The 14,209-nt window shown below is 41.4% G+C and overlaps 1 protein-coding gene across 1 annotated transcript; it reads left to right on the top strand.

Moving 5' to 3' along the window:
- The first annotated feature begins 1,753 nt into the window (after positions 1 to 1,753).
- Positions 1,754 to 4,801, top strand: LOC105044374 (laccase-10). The gene is made up of 6 exons (XM_010922238.2): positions 1,754 to 1,982; positions 2,080 to 2,231; positions 2,389 to 2,633; positions 2,777 to 2,902; positions 3,231 to 4,193; positions 4,355 to 4,801. The coding sequence occupies exons 1-6, from the start codon at positions 1,872 to 1,874 to the stop codon at positions 4,483 to 4,485; spliced, it is 1,728 nt and encodes a 575-aa protein (XP_010920540.1). The 5' UTR covers positions 1,754 to 1,871; the 3' UTR covers positions 4,486 to 4,801.
- Positions 4,802 to 14,209: the final 9,408 nt, after the last annotated feature.

The following is a 14,209-nucleotide window of genomic DNA, read 5'->3' as shown; positions in this document are numbered from 1 at the left end:
TTTGGAATCTTTGGATTCGGGTAGGATTTCGTTATCCTGGCAACTACCAACATGCCCAACGGTATATCTTATCACCAAAACATTATGGTGGAGGGCTTCTGTCGGTCGAATACAAGTGATTCATAAAATTCCCTTCCAAGTGACACAACCAAGAGGTAGAAATGGTTATAGAGAAATTACATCAAAAAAAAAAAAAATAGAGAAATGGTTCCAGAGGAAATATATGGCGATCAGGATAGGTTTGGAGCATGGGTTTGTTTGCCTGGTTACTCAATTAATCAAAAGTTGCTTCCTTAATTACTAAGACAAATAAGATGGCTTAATTGGGGGCCCCAAGGAGAGGATGAACAAAAGCGGACGGGAGGGATCCCTTCAGATTGTGGGAAGCGTAGCTGTCTCAGCTGGTCGGATCACCAGCCCAGCGCTGTGCATTTCAAGGCTTCACCTCCAAACCAAAAGGTTTGCTTCGGAATTACAAAAATAACCCACACACAGAGAGAGAGAGAGAGAAAGAGAGAGGAGGGGCGGCTGCACTCTGTGCTTATTCAATGGAAGATTTTAAGATACACATGCAGAGCTTGAATCAAGTCATATATAGGACAAGGAAATTAACACCGAAGGATATGTTGCATCACACGTTATATGCACCACAAGAATAAGTACTGCACATTTATTCATGTTGTAGCTTGATTTTGCTAGCCATCAAGCTACAATTTGTAGTTATTTTCTAATATATATAGTATTAGTTTATGGAAACGTAGATTATCACATTCTAATTTGCGAAACCTATACATAAACAGATAGTCTATTAACTAAAATGCTTACCAGGATCTGTTTTTTGGAACTTTCTTGTTGAAATGTGCGGTCAATTGAACTAATGATTACATCGGTATTCTTAATTATTTGTTTTATGGTTCATATATAACACCTAGATTAAAGGTGAAGCCTAGAATGCTAGTTTGGATGAACTTTTTGCAATAATTATTTTTTGTAGATACACCTAACGAGCAGAGTTGATGAGAACTGGTTCTTTTTAGAAAACTTTTCTTTGCGAAATTAAAAAGTTCTCAGGAGAAATCAAGCTCATGGAAAAGAGTTAGGTGCAATGAAGCTTGTAAGGTCAGACTGCTACTCCTATCGACTTTTTAACATGTGTATATCCATAGCCTGACATATCTCATGGGTCCCTTTGATCATAAGTGAATTGTTGAAACAAAGTGCAATCAGATCCAAAGGTCAATCTATGAGCCCCATCCATTGAGATGCCATGAAAGAAACGGGATGGCAGCAAGGCACCTAACCAGCTTCTAGGGTCAACAACTCGGTGCTTTTTTGTGAACAAGAGCATTAGCTCCAACTGGATCCTTGCGATGTTGAAACTTTAGGGTATATGCCGAAACTAAAATGAATCCTTTATACGAGTGTAGGTGAACGAGCCATTATAAGTGACTCTAGAAGATGTTACCTGGGTTACTAATGGAAGGGAAATCCATGGTTAGATGATGGATTCAACAAGATTAATGATATATTTTAGTATAATAAGGGTGCTTTTGGCAATGCAACCGAGGGAAAAGTCCCCTTAAAAAGGCAATCTTACTTTATCAGCACTCTAAAATTCAGCTCGACCCAACTCTCAGGGCAACCCGACAAGACTCGACTGTTGAGTTAAAAAAAAGAATGCCAAAGTGAATGCATTAGTATTCTATATAATCATGTCATTACCTAATCAACCAAACACACCACTATATATCTGACCTCCAATGCTTCCATGACTTCTGCGCCCATATTTGAAGAAGATTCCAACTAGCATCTCCCAGCCTTTCTAGCTTCCCATTACTGCTAGGTATATAGGGGAGAGGAGATAAGGTGAGATGGATGCTACTTCAACAATATCCATGGCCACCTTACTGCTGGCCTTGTTCACTCTCTTAGCACTCCCGGGGCTTTCGTTTGCGAGCATAACAAGGCACTACAAATTCGACGTAAGTTGCTTATCTTGCTTCAGATGAAGATTTGCAATAATTGCAACGCTGCCAGCAGCTAATGGTTCATATGATTAATTTTGAATTGCTTCTCTAGATACAAAGGAAAAATGTTACGCGACTGTGCCACACCAGGAGCATCGTGACGGTGAACGGAAAGTTCCCAGGGCCTAAAATTGTTGCAAGAGAGGGTGATCGTGTAATCGTTAAGGTCATCAACCATATCAAGAACAATGTCACCATTCACTGGTAATGTATTCACTCAAGAGGTCTATCATTACTAGCATAATTAGTTGTAACATATATAAGAAGATGCATGACAGAATATATATATATATATGTTGTTGGTGACTAATTAATTATGACTTTGGTTATTGCCTCAAATTGTTTGATGGTGGGATGACAGGCATGGAGTTCGGCAGATACAAACTGGATGGGCTGATGGGCCAGCATACATAACCCAATGCCCGATACAGAGAGGCCAAACCTATGTTTACAACTTCACGATCGTGGGCCAGAGGGGCACACTCTTGTGGCATGCCCACATCTCTTGGATGAGGGTCACCCTCTACGGAGCCATCATCATCCTTCCCAAACGCGGCGTTCCTTATCCTTTCCCCAAACCTTACAAGGAAATCCCCGTTATATTTGGTAATGACCTATCTAATTCTTGTCAAATTAACCATGCACTGATGAAATTGATCGACGAGATCATTAACATATGTACTTAGCCTTTTTCTTTGCAAGATTAGTGTACATAACTTTACTAACAAAACCTGGCTTTGGAATCGCAGGAGAGTGGTTTAATGCGGACCCTGAGGCGGTAATAGCGCAGGCTCTCCAGACAGGTGCAGGCCCAAATGTCTCGGATGCTTACACCATTAACGGCCTCCCCGGTCCCTTGTACAACTGTTCAAAAGGTAACACACTCGCATCGCAGCAACAAGACTAACTAATTCTAATCCAGACCTAAAGCGATTTAGCTAGCATGAATTGATCGCTGCAAGGGCTTAACCTGAAGTCCTAGACCACTATATATAACAACTCATCAACAAACTAAATATCAGCCAGAATGGACCTTTAGGACTCTGAATGCATGACAATCCAGGCTAGCTCAACCAAATCCACCCCTTCGACAAGCATTGGATCATTCTTGGAATTAAGAATCGCATTCATCTTTCTAATTAAATATCTCGTCACCGAGGATACAGTGACCATTATTTTTGTTTTTGCTTTCATTCATATTAGTGGATACGTTTAAGCTGAAGGTGAAGCCCGGGAAGACGTACCTCCTCCGCATGATCAACGCTGCACTCAACGACGAGCTCTTCTTCAGCATTGCCAACCACACGCTCACCGTTGTCGAAGTCGACGCCATCTACACGAAGCCATTCAACAGCGACACCATCCTCATCACGCCAGGCCAAACCACCAACGTTCTCCTCAGAACCAAGCCCAGCTTCCCCGGCGCCACCTTCCTCATGGCCGCCAGGCCCTACGCCACCGGTCTCGGGACCTTCGACAACACCACCACCGCCGGCCTCCTCGAATACAAATACACCCCCTCAACTCCTTCCAACAAGAACCTTCCACTCTCGAAACCGACTCTACCATCACTCAACGACACCGCCTTCGCCGCCAACTTCACCGGCAAGCTACGTAGCTTGGCAAACGCTCAGTTCCCGGCGAACGTGCCGCAGACCGTGGACAAACGATTCTACTTCACGGTAGGCCTCGGAACCAGCCCTTGCCCCAAGAACCAGACCTGCCAGGGTCCCAACGGCACGAAATTTGCCGCCTCTGTGAACAACATCTCCTTCGCGCTGCCGAGCACCGCCCTCCTGCAGGCCCACTTCTTGGGGCAGTCCAAGGGGGTGTACACGACCGACTTCCCGAGCAATCCTCCGTTCCCGTTCAACTACACGGGGACTCCCCCGAACAACACCTTCGTGACCAACGGGACCAAGGCGGTGGTGCTCCCCTTCAACGCGAGCGTGGAGCTGGTCATGCAGGACACCAGCATCCAGGGGAACGAGAGCCACCCACTGCACCTGCATGGCTTCAACTTCTTCGTGGTGGGCCAGGGGTTCGGGAACTACGACCCATCAAAGGACCCGGCCAAGTTCAATCTTGCAGATCCAATCGAGAGGAACACGTTCGGAGTTCCGGCTGGCGGCTGGGTCGCCATCCGATTCCAGGCCGACAACCCTGGTGAGTTAATATATAGTTATATAATCCATTTTTTTTTGTATGTTTATATTTAATGATAACGAGGCCTGTGGGATCGTTGTTTTGGGCTGTGGAAGACCCATGAGATGGTCTGTGGGCTATGTGTCAAAGACGACAGAGAATTAATGACTTCGTTGTGACAGGTGTGTGGTTCATGCACTGCCACCTGGACGTGCACACGAGCTGGGGCTTGAGGATGGCGTGGGTGGTGAACGATGGACCCCTCCCCAATCAGAAGTTGCTGCCTCCACCGTCTGATCTTCCCAAGTGTTGAGACCTTTGACCATCTCTTCCGGATTCACTAGTCTTTTCCAATTTTCCCCCTCGACATTTGTTATGCCTTGCGGTAACTTTTCCCCTCTCGTGGTTACCCACTGATCATCAAAGAGTTTCATTTGAGTGTGGCTTCTGGAATTAACACAGGACAGCAGAGTGAGACGCTGTTTTGAAAGGGAAATATGTTATCGATTGGATGGCATGCGTTTCTTTCTTTCTTTCATCTTTTTTTTTCCCCCCATTATTTCTCGCTTTTCCCCTTCCTTTTGTAATTCTTCGCTTCTCAAACAATAAAACATGCCTTCAATTGTTTCTCTTGTATTCTTTTGATGCACAAATATCTACGGCTAAAGCAGTTCAAAATTTGAACCCGCTAGCTCGACAACACGCTGGGCGAGCCCAGGTCATTAGCATCGCCAGGTGGTTGGGGACATGATGGCACAACTCGAACAGGAGAGAATTGAGGCCAACCTCCTACCTATGTGTCACAACTAGCAAAAGTCTCTATCTATACAAGTATCATTAGGTGCAACAAACGAATCGTATCTATGTGCCATGGTGACATTTCATATACATGCATGATGCATCCTTCCCTTGCATCGATCTTTTTCTATGTCCACATTGGCATGTCTGAGCGTGGCTTGATACGCACACACTCTCTCATGTATAAGCACGTGCAACCGATAAGATTTTTTTTGAATAATGTTTCATTGATACTGTTAAGAGGGCTTTTGCTGCTCAACCCGATTCCCAAAGAATGAAGCTGATGCGCAACAGATATAGCCGTAAAGGCACCCGTAGTTGAGCTCCATAAGAGGAACCCACCCAAGAGAACCTTGAGATTCATGTGAAGGTTAGATTGCCCGCCAAGATGACTAGTTAGAGAGGCACACCACTACACAAAGAAACATGACATGAAACTTGGTCATAGGTGCAAGGGTTCCAGGGAAAAGTCAATATAGACAAAAGTGGGTTGACCTTTCATTGGCATATATTACACACACACATGCATGCATACATAATAAGTGTGTGTAGATGTATCTATATCTCAAGGCCTCCAACGAGAATTCCTAGACAACTTGGTCAGTCTACATATGCAGATTGCAGCTAGTAGTGAATTATCATTCTTGCTAACTACAGGAACCAACCAGCTTTTTGAGCTATTGGATGTGTTTTACGAGAATATTTTCATTGATATCGTGTCAAACTTGTAACAATTCAATCGAAAATCAAAAATCTGTGGGACAGTATATATGGGATATCATCATAAGAATCAGTGAAATATATGACAATCGATGAAATACAAGCATTCTTATTGAGTTGTGATAAATTTGACATATCATCATTGCAACCAAATTTTTTTCATATTTTACAGCACAACAATACTATCAAGCACCAAGATTTACCTTCACGAGAGTAAGCATCATTTGCATGGTATTCTCCCTGTTAATTAGAGCGTGCTTTTTCATTCCAGATGTCTGTAATATTCCACCACAGCAAAGCTTGTTTGCAAAGCATTTCTCTTATTCTATTAGAAAACATGCCTCGTAGCCTTGTGCATTAAAATTAAAATTGTTCGCATATGTAAAGGTATAGATCAATGATCAAAATCTGTTGTAGAGGTTTTGATCTGATTGATATTTTTCTTCCCGCATTTATTGGCATTCTTATGATTTTTCTTTCAATTTCAGTTAATAAATTGACATGAACCGGCTCAGCCATTCTTTCTATACATAAGCTTGCAAACACAAGTCCTTTCCAATCCCTTCCTTCTACCAAAAAAAAGCACAGGTCCTTTTCCAATCCCATTCCGGTTGAGCTAGAAGATAGCTTCTCATTTTGAACACCAACTTTGGTATCGTGAGAGTTGAGATCGATAGTGAGACATAGTAATGGATATTGGAGACAATTCTACCCACATCGAATTAAGTATTAATTATAATCCATAGTTTTTACGTACACTAGTATACATTGTGCCACAACAAACCAACAAGTTCACGTGAAGTTGCACATCATGATTCCCCTCTAAAAATATAATCATATTCACTCTTTCACAACCAACCAAGGAAAGGGAAGCACGCATAAACCAAAAGATAATAACATATATTTAATCAAATGCACTCCTGCCAACAATGATAGATGGAATGAGAATATCATTCATCAGATACTTCAACGTACCACAAAAATACACCACATTGAACGCAAGCGAATCAGGATAAGGAGGGGTTTCTCACATACCTTTTTCTCTTTTTAACTCTTGGGGTGAGCCAGGACGTATAGTAGATTATCAACGTGAAGGGATATCCTATTCCAGAAAGGAAAGGGTGCTGCCGGCCACCACCAAATGCACGTAGCCCCCACCCGAGCAAAATGGAAGATCTGAGGGATATGGCTCGGGAGCAGCGGGGAAGGCCGCGAGAGAAAGAGAGAGGGAGACAGTGGCGCTTTTGTCCGGCTATGCGTTGGTCCGTGACAGGGGTCGTGCAGCAATCGTCCTCGGGCTTGGCTTTGTTTCTAGCTCTGCTTCTTAGGGCTCGTCCGCGGGACCGGACGTAGGCTGGAGACGGATGATGATGGCCAGGCGGACGATGCGGCCCTAAAAGCCTTGCAAAAGTGCTGACGTGACAAACCGACAGGGACGGGGATAGATGGATGGATGGATGGACGGGTACGTAGAGATGGGTACCAGAAGGATAGTTTGATTGCCAGATGCCAACCCAACACCCAGCCAGCCAATCCGATCCGGTCCGATCCTCGCAGAGATTTCTTCTCTCAGTCTCTCTCTAGCTCTAACTGGGTCTAACTAGCTAGGGTGTATAGGCCAGATGCTTCTCATGACCCGACACCCCCAGATGATCTCAGCCTCTCACAGCTGATTGTTCCCCGTGGTATACGTATATCCAATATACACATGACTCAATTCCAAAAAAAAAAAAAGCTGAGAATGTTCATATATTATATATGCTAACCAATATACGACAGCAACAAGAACAACTTCTATAATAAATAACAATATTTGCAGTATCTTAATTTGCATGTGCATTGACTGGTACGTCTCTCTCCTTCTCTCTCGGTACGGACTGCTATATATCTCTTTTAACATAGGTAGCAGGTGGAACCACAACATCTGCCTTTCGATGATTCTTGAAAATTTTCATACGTGGTAGTATAAACGTCCTGGTCAGTTTGTGCAAAAACAACACAGGTGATAGAGCTAGTAAGTGAAGACTTGATTATATGGTCTTTACTTCAAAGCTAGCACTTATAATTGCAATAAAAGAATGTCATAACGGCGAAGGTGTAATACCAAGTGAACAATCAGATGATGCTAGCTAGTTAGCCCAGTTGATGGTAAATTATTCTGATACGAGCACGAGCATATATGTGCAATAAATGGAGCATAAATCTATCTGTCTATCTATCTATCTATCTATATACATATATATATTGAAGACAGCCTAGCTATCTGTTAAAAGAGTAAACATAGCAGTACGTACCAGAAATGCTAGATAAAGGTGTCACACGAGTTAATGATAAGAAAAGATGCAAGACGAATCATGTTACATGTTTAACGGTAATAGTGTGACGCGCAAGAATTCTAATTAATTTGTGGCTCATGACCCGCCAAAATCTCCAGTCTAGAATTTGCAAGAGCAAAACTGTTACAAATTAATTATCAGTCATATCTTTTGGCTGATGCAAATCTATTCAATCAATTTTGGTCTTCGGATTTTAAAAGACATTTAGGTACAGCTATTTTCAATTAAACTAGTCTGAAAGAATCTCAGAATTATCCGCAACGTGGCATCTACGTTAGAAAAGGCGTTGCTGGTAAGTGCTAAGTTGCATATATATAGGCTGCGAATATTTAGGCACTGTCTTCCCATCAAAAACTGCCGTCCTAATTTGAATGACCAAAGAACCAATAAAACCGTACCTTTGTTGATGCAAGATAGCTGAGCCCTAGTGCATGCTTAATGCTAACTTCATCACTTTCCACAGACACTTCCCTAGTGAAAAACCATACATTCTTATCCCTGGCGATAATTATATATGCCCAACAAGTCTTATCCTACGACCCAGCAGTATTCAAAACATGCCATCTTTGCATGGACAACATAACAAAAAGCATTACTTCTAAGAGGTTGTTTTGGTTCTGTAAGTGCGCGTCTCCCATGGAGACTATCAATTGTCTAGTTTATGCAAAAACAATTACAATTGCAATTCCATGAGCATCAAATATTTATCTCCCTTGGTCTTCCTTCTATCACGGAATTTAGTTGGACTGATCTCGCCACCGAAATTCCAAATATCCTCGTCACCACAAGGCCACAAGGTAGCTAGCTCTCACCCGTGACTTCCAATTTGAGCAAGTTACCATCAACACATCACCTCACCAGCAGTCCATTGCACTGCTCAGCTTTTCATATATAAGCAAGATACTAAACTTATACTATCAAATAAATTCGCCTTCTTGAAGCAGCTTTCAAATTATTGACCATCTTAAAGAGCAACCAAGGGAATTATTCGGACATTGTTTTTGTCATTGATCTAGCCAGAGGGACCCATGTCTAAGCCTAGAGGTTAATACCTGGTGACTGGTACTATCAAATAAATTCTCCTTCTCGAACCTGCTTTCAAATTATTGAACATCTTGAAGAGCAATCAAAGGAATTATTCTGACATTTTGGTCATTGATCTAGCCAAGTCATTGGGACCCATGTGTAGGCCTAGAGGTTTTTATACCTGGTGACGAAGAATCGACGAAGCTATCTACCGAGTATGAATCTTGAATTACCAAAACGGCAAAATGAAACCCGAACAACACAAAAGGGTACTGGAACTGTCGGAAAGGAAACAGGTACATATAAAAGCCACACCCCTCTTGTGCGGGTTAGTCTATTATCATTATGAGAGACTTTTTGGCTATCTAATGTCACACTTGATATAGAGACCGGAGAGAATAAAGATAAAAGATGGGGAGAGTGAATCAAATAAGACTAGCTCAAAAGAGTTGATGGAGAAAAAAAACCAGAGGTGGGAGGAGGTGCTGAGGGGGATATTTTGGTTTGGCGGTTTGGTGTCGTCAATTCGTTGCAGTCCCACGTTTGAATGCTTGCGGGAAACGCAACAGATCCTCGAAACCTAGAGAGAGAGAGAGAGGTGAAGGGCGTGGAGGGGTGTCCCTTTTTCTTTTTGCTCTTCCTGTGGTCCGGCGAGTTTCCATTCCGGGAAGGTTCTTCTCTCCCTCCTCTTCTCTCTTCTAATCGTTGGCGAAGGGTGGTTGGACGCCTGTGGCAAGTGGCCGAGGTCAGAAAGGAGTAAAAGTCTTGGGGTCTTTCGGGAACCATGGATTGCGATGTATAACTGTTGCTGTTGGGGTACACTACTTCTCTGACACCACACACATCCCACACAACCCCCATGACGACATCACTCCTACTCTCTCTGGTTCGCACTTCATACGCACCAACCAGTCCATCCACCACCACCTCACATCAGCCTCAGGCACTATATTTACACCCCTCCTCCCCTCAAGCTCCTCTCCACCCTTCTTCTCTTCTTCTTCCTCTCCTTCTGGCTAGTACTAGCTCCATAGAGTTCTTCTTTTAGCTCTTCTAGGAGGTCGGCCTTCCATTCTTTATTCTTCTTTTCTCATTTCTTGTGTTTCTTTTGCCACTGTTCCCCCTCTTTTCTGTTTCTTTGTAGCTTTGAGCCAATGAAGGCATTCTTTGTTTTCCTTTTCCTAGTGCTAGACTCTGTTGATCGAGCAGGTCATTTTGGCTTTTTTTCCACTGTTTGCCTCCTACCTCCACTTTTTGTGCTCTAGGGTTAGGGTTACTTGGAGGAGTGTTAGGTTTTTATCATGGCTGATGGTGAATGAAGAAGATGTTGATGGAAAGCTGCAGGTCTATTAATATGCGAAAGCATCAACAAAGCATCAACAGTCACTGTTTGCTGCTGTGGCATCATCAAGATTCACAGGCTCTTGTTGATAAAACTCCGCTCGATTCTGAGGGTTTCAGTGCTCGGAAGAGAGGTTGAAAGAGAGATGAGAATCTTGATGATGCTGCATCGGCAATAAATGACTATTTCTGATACCTCCAAGAGCTCTTCAATGCTTCCAAGTTAATGGAAGAGGAGAAAAGAAGCGTCAGATGCGCACAGGCAAAACTCTGGCTTCTTGTCTTCTTCTTCTCCTTCTGAGTAGAAAGATGCATTATCTTTATTAATTTTATTGAGTAGATTTATCATGATCTGAACGTTTTCTTATTTGAATATTATATGATTTTAATATTGTCATATAAGAGCAGTGCCACTTGCTGAGATCTTGAGCAGGTCGTTTTGGTGGAAGTCGGGCACTGTGAATATAAGCTGGACGTGGTGAAATATTATAAGCACAACGAGATTATACATCAAGGGAGCATTCTTTATTCCACGGACACTCTCATTCCTGCATGGACTTTGAAGTAAGAGATGCTGGCCTCCGCCCCTCCTCTCTCTCTCTCTCTCTCTCTCACAGAGGTAGTAGCAGCTTTTCCGGGTTAATGCGTGAGAAAAAAGCGGTCTCCTAGGCAATCATTCCTTCAGGATTCCGTACCCTAGAATCATGGGCTTTTGTTTGTGTGCTTGTTTCTTGAGGAGCTTTGACACGTTCTATTGCTAGGCGGTTGTGGCATGCCTCTAAAAGTCGGATATGTATAACCTTTCCATACCATAGCCACATCATGTACTTGTTGTTAAGAACTACATTACCAGAGGCGGTCTCATAGGCAATCATTCCTTCATGACTCCGTACCCTAGAATTTGTTTGTGTGCTTGTTTCTTGAGGTGCTTTGACATGTTCGATTGCTAAGGGGCTCTAGCATGCCTCCAAAAGTCAGATATAACCTTGCCATCCAGAGGTGCATCATGCATTTGTTGCTAAGAACTACATTACCCCACAGAGAGAGAGAGAGAGAGAGAGGGTGCTGCCTTACATAGTTACATATAATGTTCTCAAAGGAGATTTTTTTTTTTTCTTAGTAGCAAAGATACCCTCTTATCTGACATTATGATTGCTTCACTCGTGTGCGTAATTTGACCCAGATATTCCATTTGCAGAAGAGCACGGCTGGCATTGCTGGTAATATTTTCAACAAGTTGGACCACAAAAAATGCTAGCCTCCTCAATTGCCTTGAAGTACTTGGAACACTCGTCCATTGTGGCAATAATCCATTCCATCTATCTATTAATTTCATATCGCATAAACATCTGAAGTAATAATTTGTCGTGCGCATGGTCTATGATTTAATCACTTCCTGGTATTTTGATCAATGCCCTTCTACTCATGCTTAATTAAACTCATTCTCTTTCATGGCAAGTAATTTTATTTTTATTTAGGAAATTTCTTCTACAATGAATTTTTGGTCGCAAGTAATATTTTACCGATAGTGTGCTAAAAGATGGCTTGTCTGACAGTGTTCCAAATACATCACTCTTGTTTACGTTCTTTGGTCCAGAAATGTATATATATTCCACTGGCGACACCATTGAGTAGAATTAAGAGCTTCTGGCAATATGTTTTGAGACTTTGGACCTCAAAAAGCTGTTATAGAAATACTAAGGGAGACTTATGATGTCGGAAGGGATTCCAATATCAATGCACTGACTGCGTGTTGCCATTAAAACATGATGTACTTTATAAGTCTCCTGATTATACTGAGTCACTGCACACGAATGCTCTATTTGATCTCTTGCAGATTCTTGATCAAATTTATGTTTTTCTGCTGTTTATGGAATTCCTATTTCTTACAATTTCGTATTTTCTTTAGGAAGGAAAAAAGGATTTTATCTTAAGAAGCTATTCAAAAAATAATTTCATGATCAATCTAAATTTTTGCATTATTTTGTAGTTCGTGGTATGCATGACTTCTTACATGCTTTGTGAACACTTTGCTATCGCTACACCTGCATGCCGAAGCTACAGTGAGCTTAAATATTGTTAAAAAAATGCATGATCAGTTCTATATCCCGCATTTTGATTGGTATCATGTTGTTATTATGCTGTGACCATATGACATGCATTTCTTGCTTGAAATATCTTTCTTGAAATATCTTATGATATTGTTAAATAGTATAAGATATATAGTTTAATATTAAAATCGACGCAGCAGGAGTCGGCACGAAGCCTGGGTTTTGTATTGCATAGGAATTTGGAATAAATCCCATATTTAGAGCACCACTATCTATATATATATATATATATAACCTGCCTGAGCTGCTTCATAACCTGATCAACAGCATCCCTCTCCCTCTTGGTCTAGAGCTATGTGCACATGTGCCTTTGGGTTCGAAAAATTATTACTTCGTGGTTCTGTGGCAAATATCACCTCCCGATCCGGTAGAAGTTCTTCATGGAAACTATGAGAATTTAAAAGTTTAAAACGATTTCTGTAGATCAATTGGACATTAATCCACTCTCTCTTGATTTTTTTTGGTAAGCACTCTCTCTTGATTTGTACGTGGGCTAACTACTCTCTACGAGGATCGTAGCGTGCTCAATTTAGAGCCCAGCCCATCCAACCCAGTGATCGATGGCTGCACTGGATTTCGCATCACCCAGTGATGGGCTGTCTCGCAGTTAAATTTCCTGACGAGAAAGCAACGTGAATTCCGGAGGCTACGTTGAAATTGCCGCCGAAGATGATAAAATAGAGAAACATTTTTTTTTTTTTTTTTTTTTTTGGAAGCGAGACACCTTTTTGAAAGCAACATTTTTTATAACAAGGTGCGTTTGGTTAGTCATAAAAAAAAATATTTTTTTTATTTTTTGATTTTTAAAAAATAAAAATCAAAAAGCGGATAACATCATAAAAAATAAAAATTAAAAATTAAAAAAATCAAAATAATTACTCTATATACAAAGCAAAAAATTTTTATTTTTTAAAATTTATTTTTCTATTTTTTTTGGGAGCCTTAACTTTTCTCCCTCGTCGAACTCTTCACCTCCCCATCCATTTTTCCCTCCCTTTTCGAATCTTTTTTTCTGGTCGAACTTTTTACCTGCGATCTCCAAATATTACTTTTTGCTTTATAGCAATATAGTTATCAAATATACCTATAGATGTTATCACCTCCAAAAATGAGGTGATAACATGCACCGATCCTATAAAAAGTCACAAACCTTAGAAATTCCCGGGCTTAGAATCCATCACAATTTATGTTTTTAATCTAGGAATTTGGTATCTTAGCAGCATATAACATGTCGTTCCTAAAGACTTAATGCATGGACTTAGTGGATACACGGTGGTCGTAGAATATCTTTTTTTACAAACTAGCCCTTTTTCTCCCTGACAGGTCCGGTCTGTTGGTGATGCAAGCCTGAGAAGGTTGAGGACCAAGATCAAGTTAATTTCCTGATCTTGTTCCCTCTCTCTTGGTAGTTTAATAAATTTATATTTGAACGTCACAACTATGTCGTACGTGGGATAGTAAAATCTATATGTACAATTAATTTATAAGCAGAAGCATTTTTTGGCTAGAACCTTGTAAAATAGGATCTATAATCTAAAGACTGAAGATAGACCAGACAGACAGTAAAATGCATCGAATTTTAGTGTATAGGACTTGTTAATTCTCACCCATTCTCCAAACGTTCTAAATCTTAGAATGAGAAGAAGAACCGAGACTTGATTTCTTAGTCCATAAAGAAAGCATTGGCTGGTCCGGTTAATTTTAA

This window comes from Elaeis guineensis, chromosome 5 (genome assembly GCF_000442705.2).
Source record: "Elaeis guineensis isolate ETL-2024a chromosome 5, EG11, whole genome shotgun sequence".
NCBI lineage: Eukaryota > Viridiplantae > Streptophyta > Magnoliopsida > Arecales > Arecaceae > Elaeis > Elaeis guineensis.
Note: the sequence above shows the minus strand (reverse complement) of the source record. Positions and strands in the feature narration are given on the sequence as shown.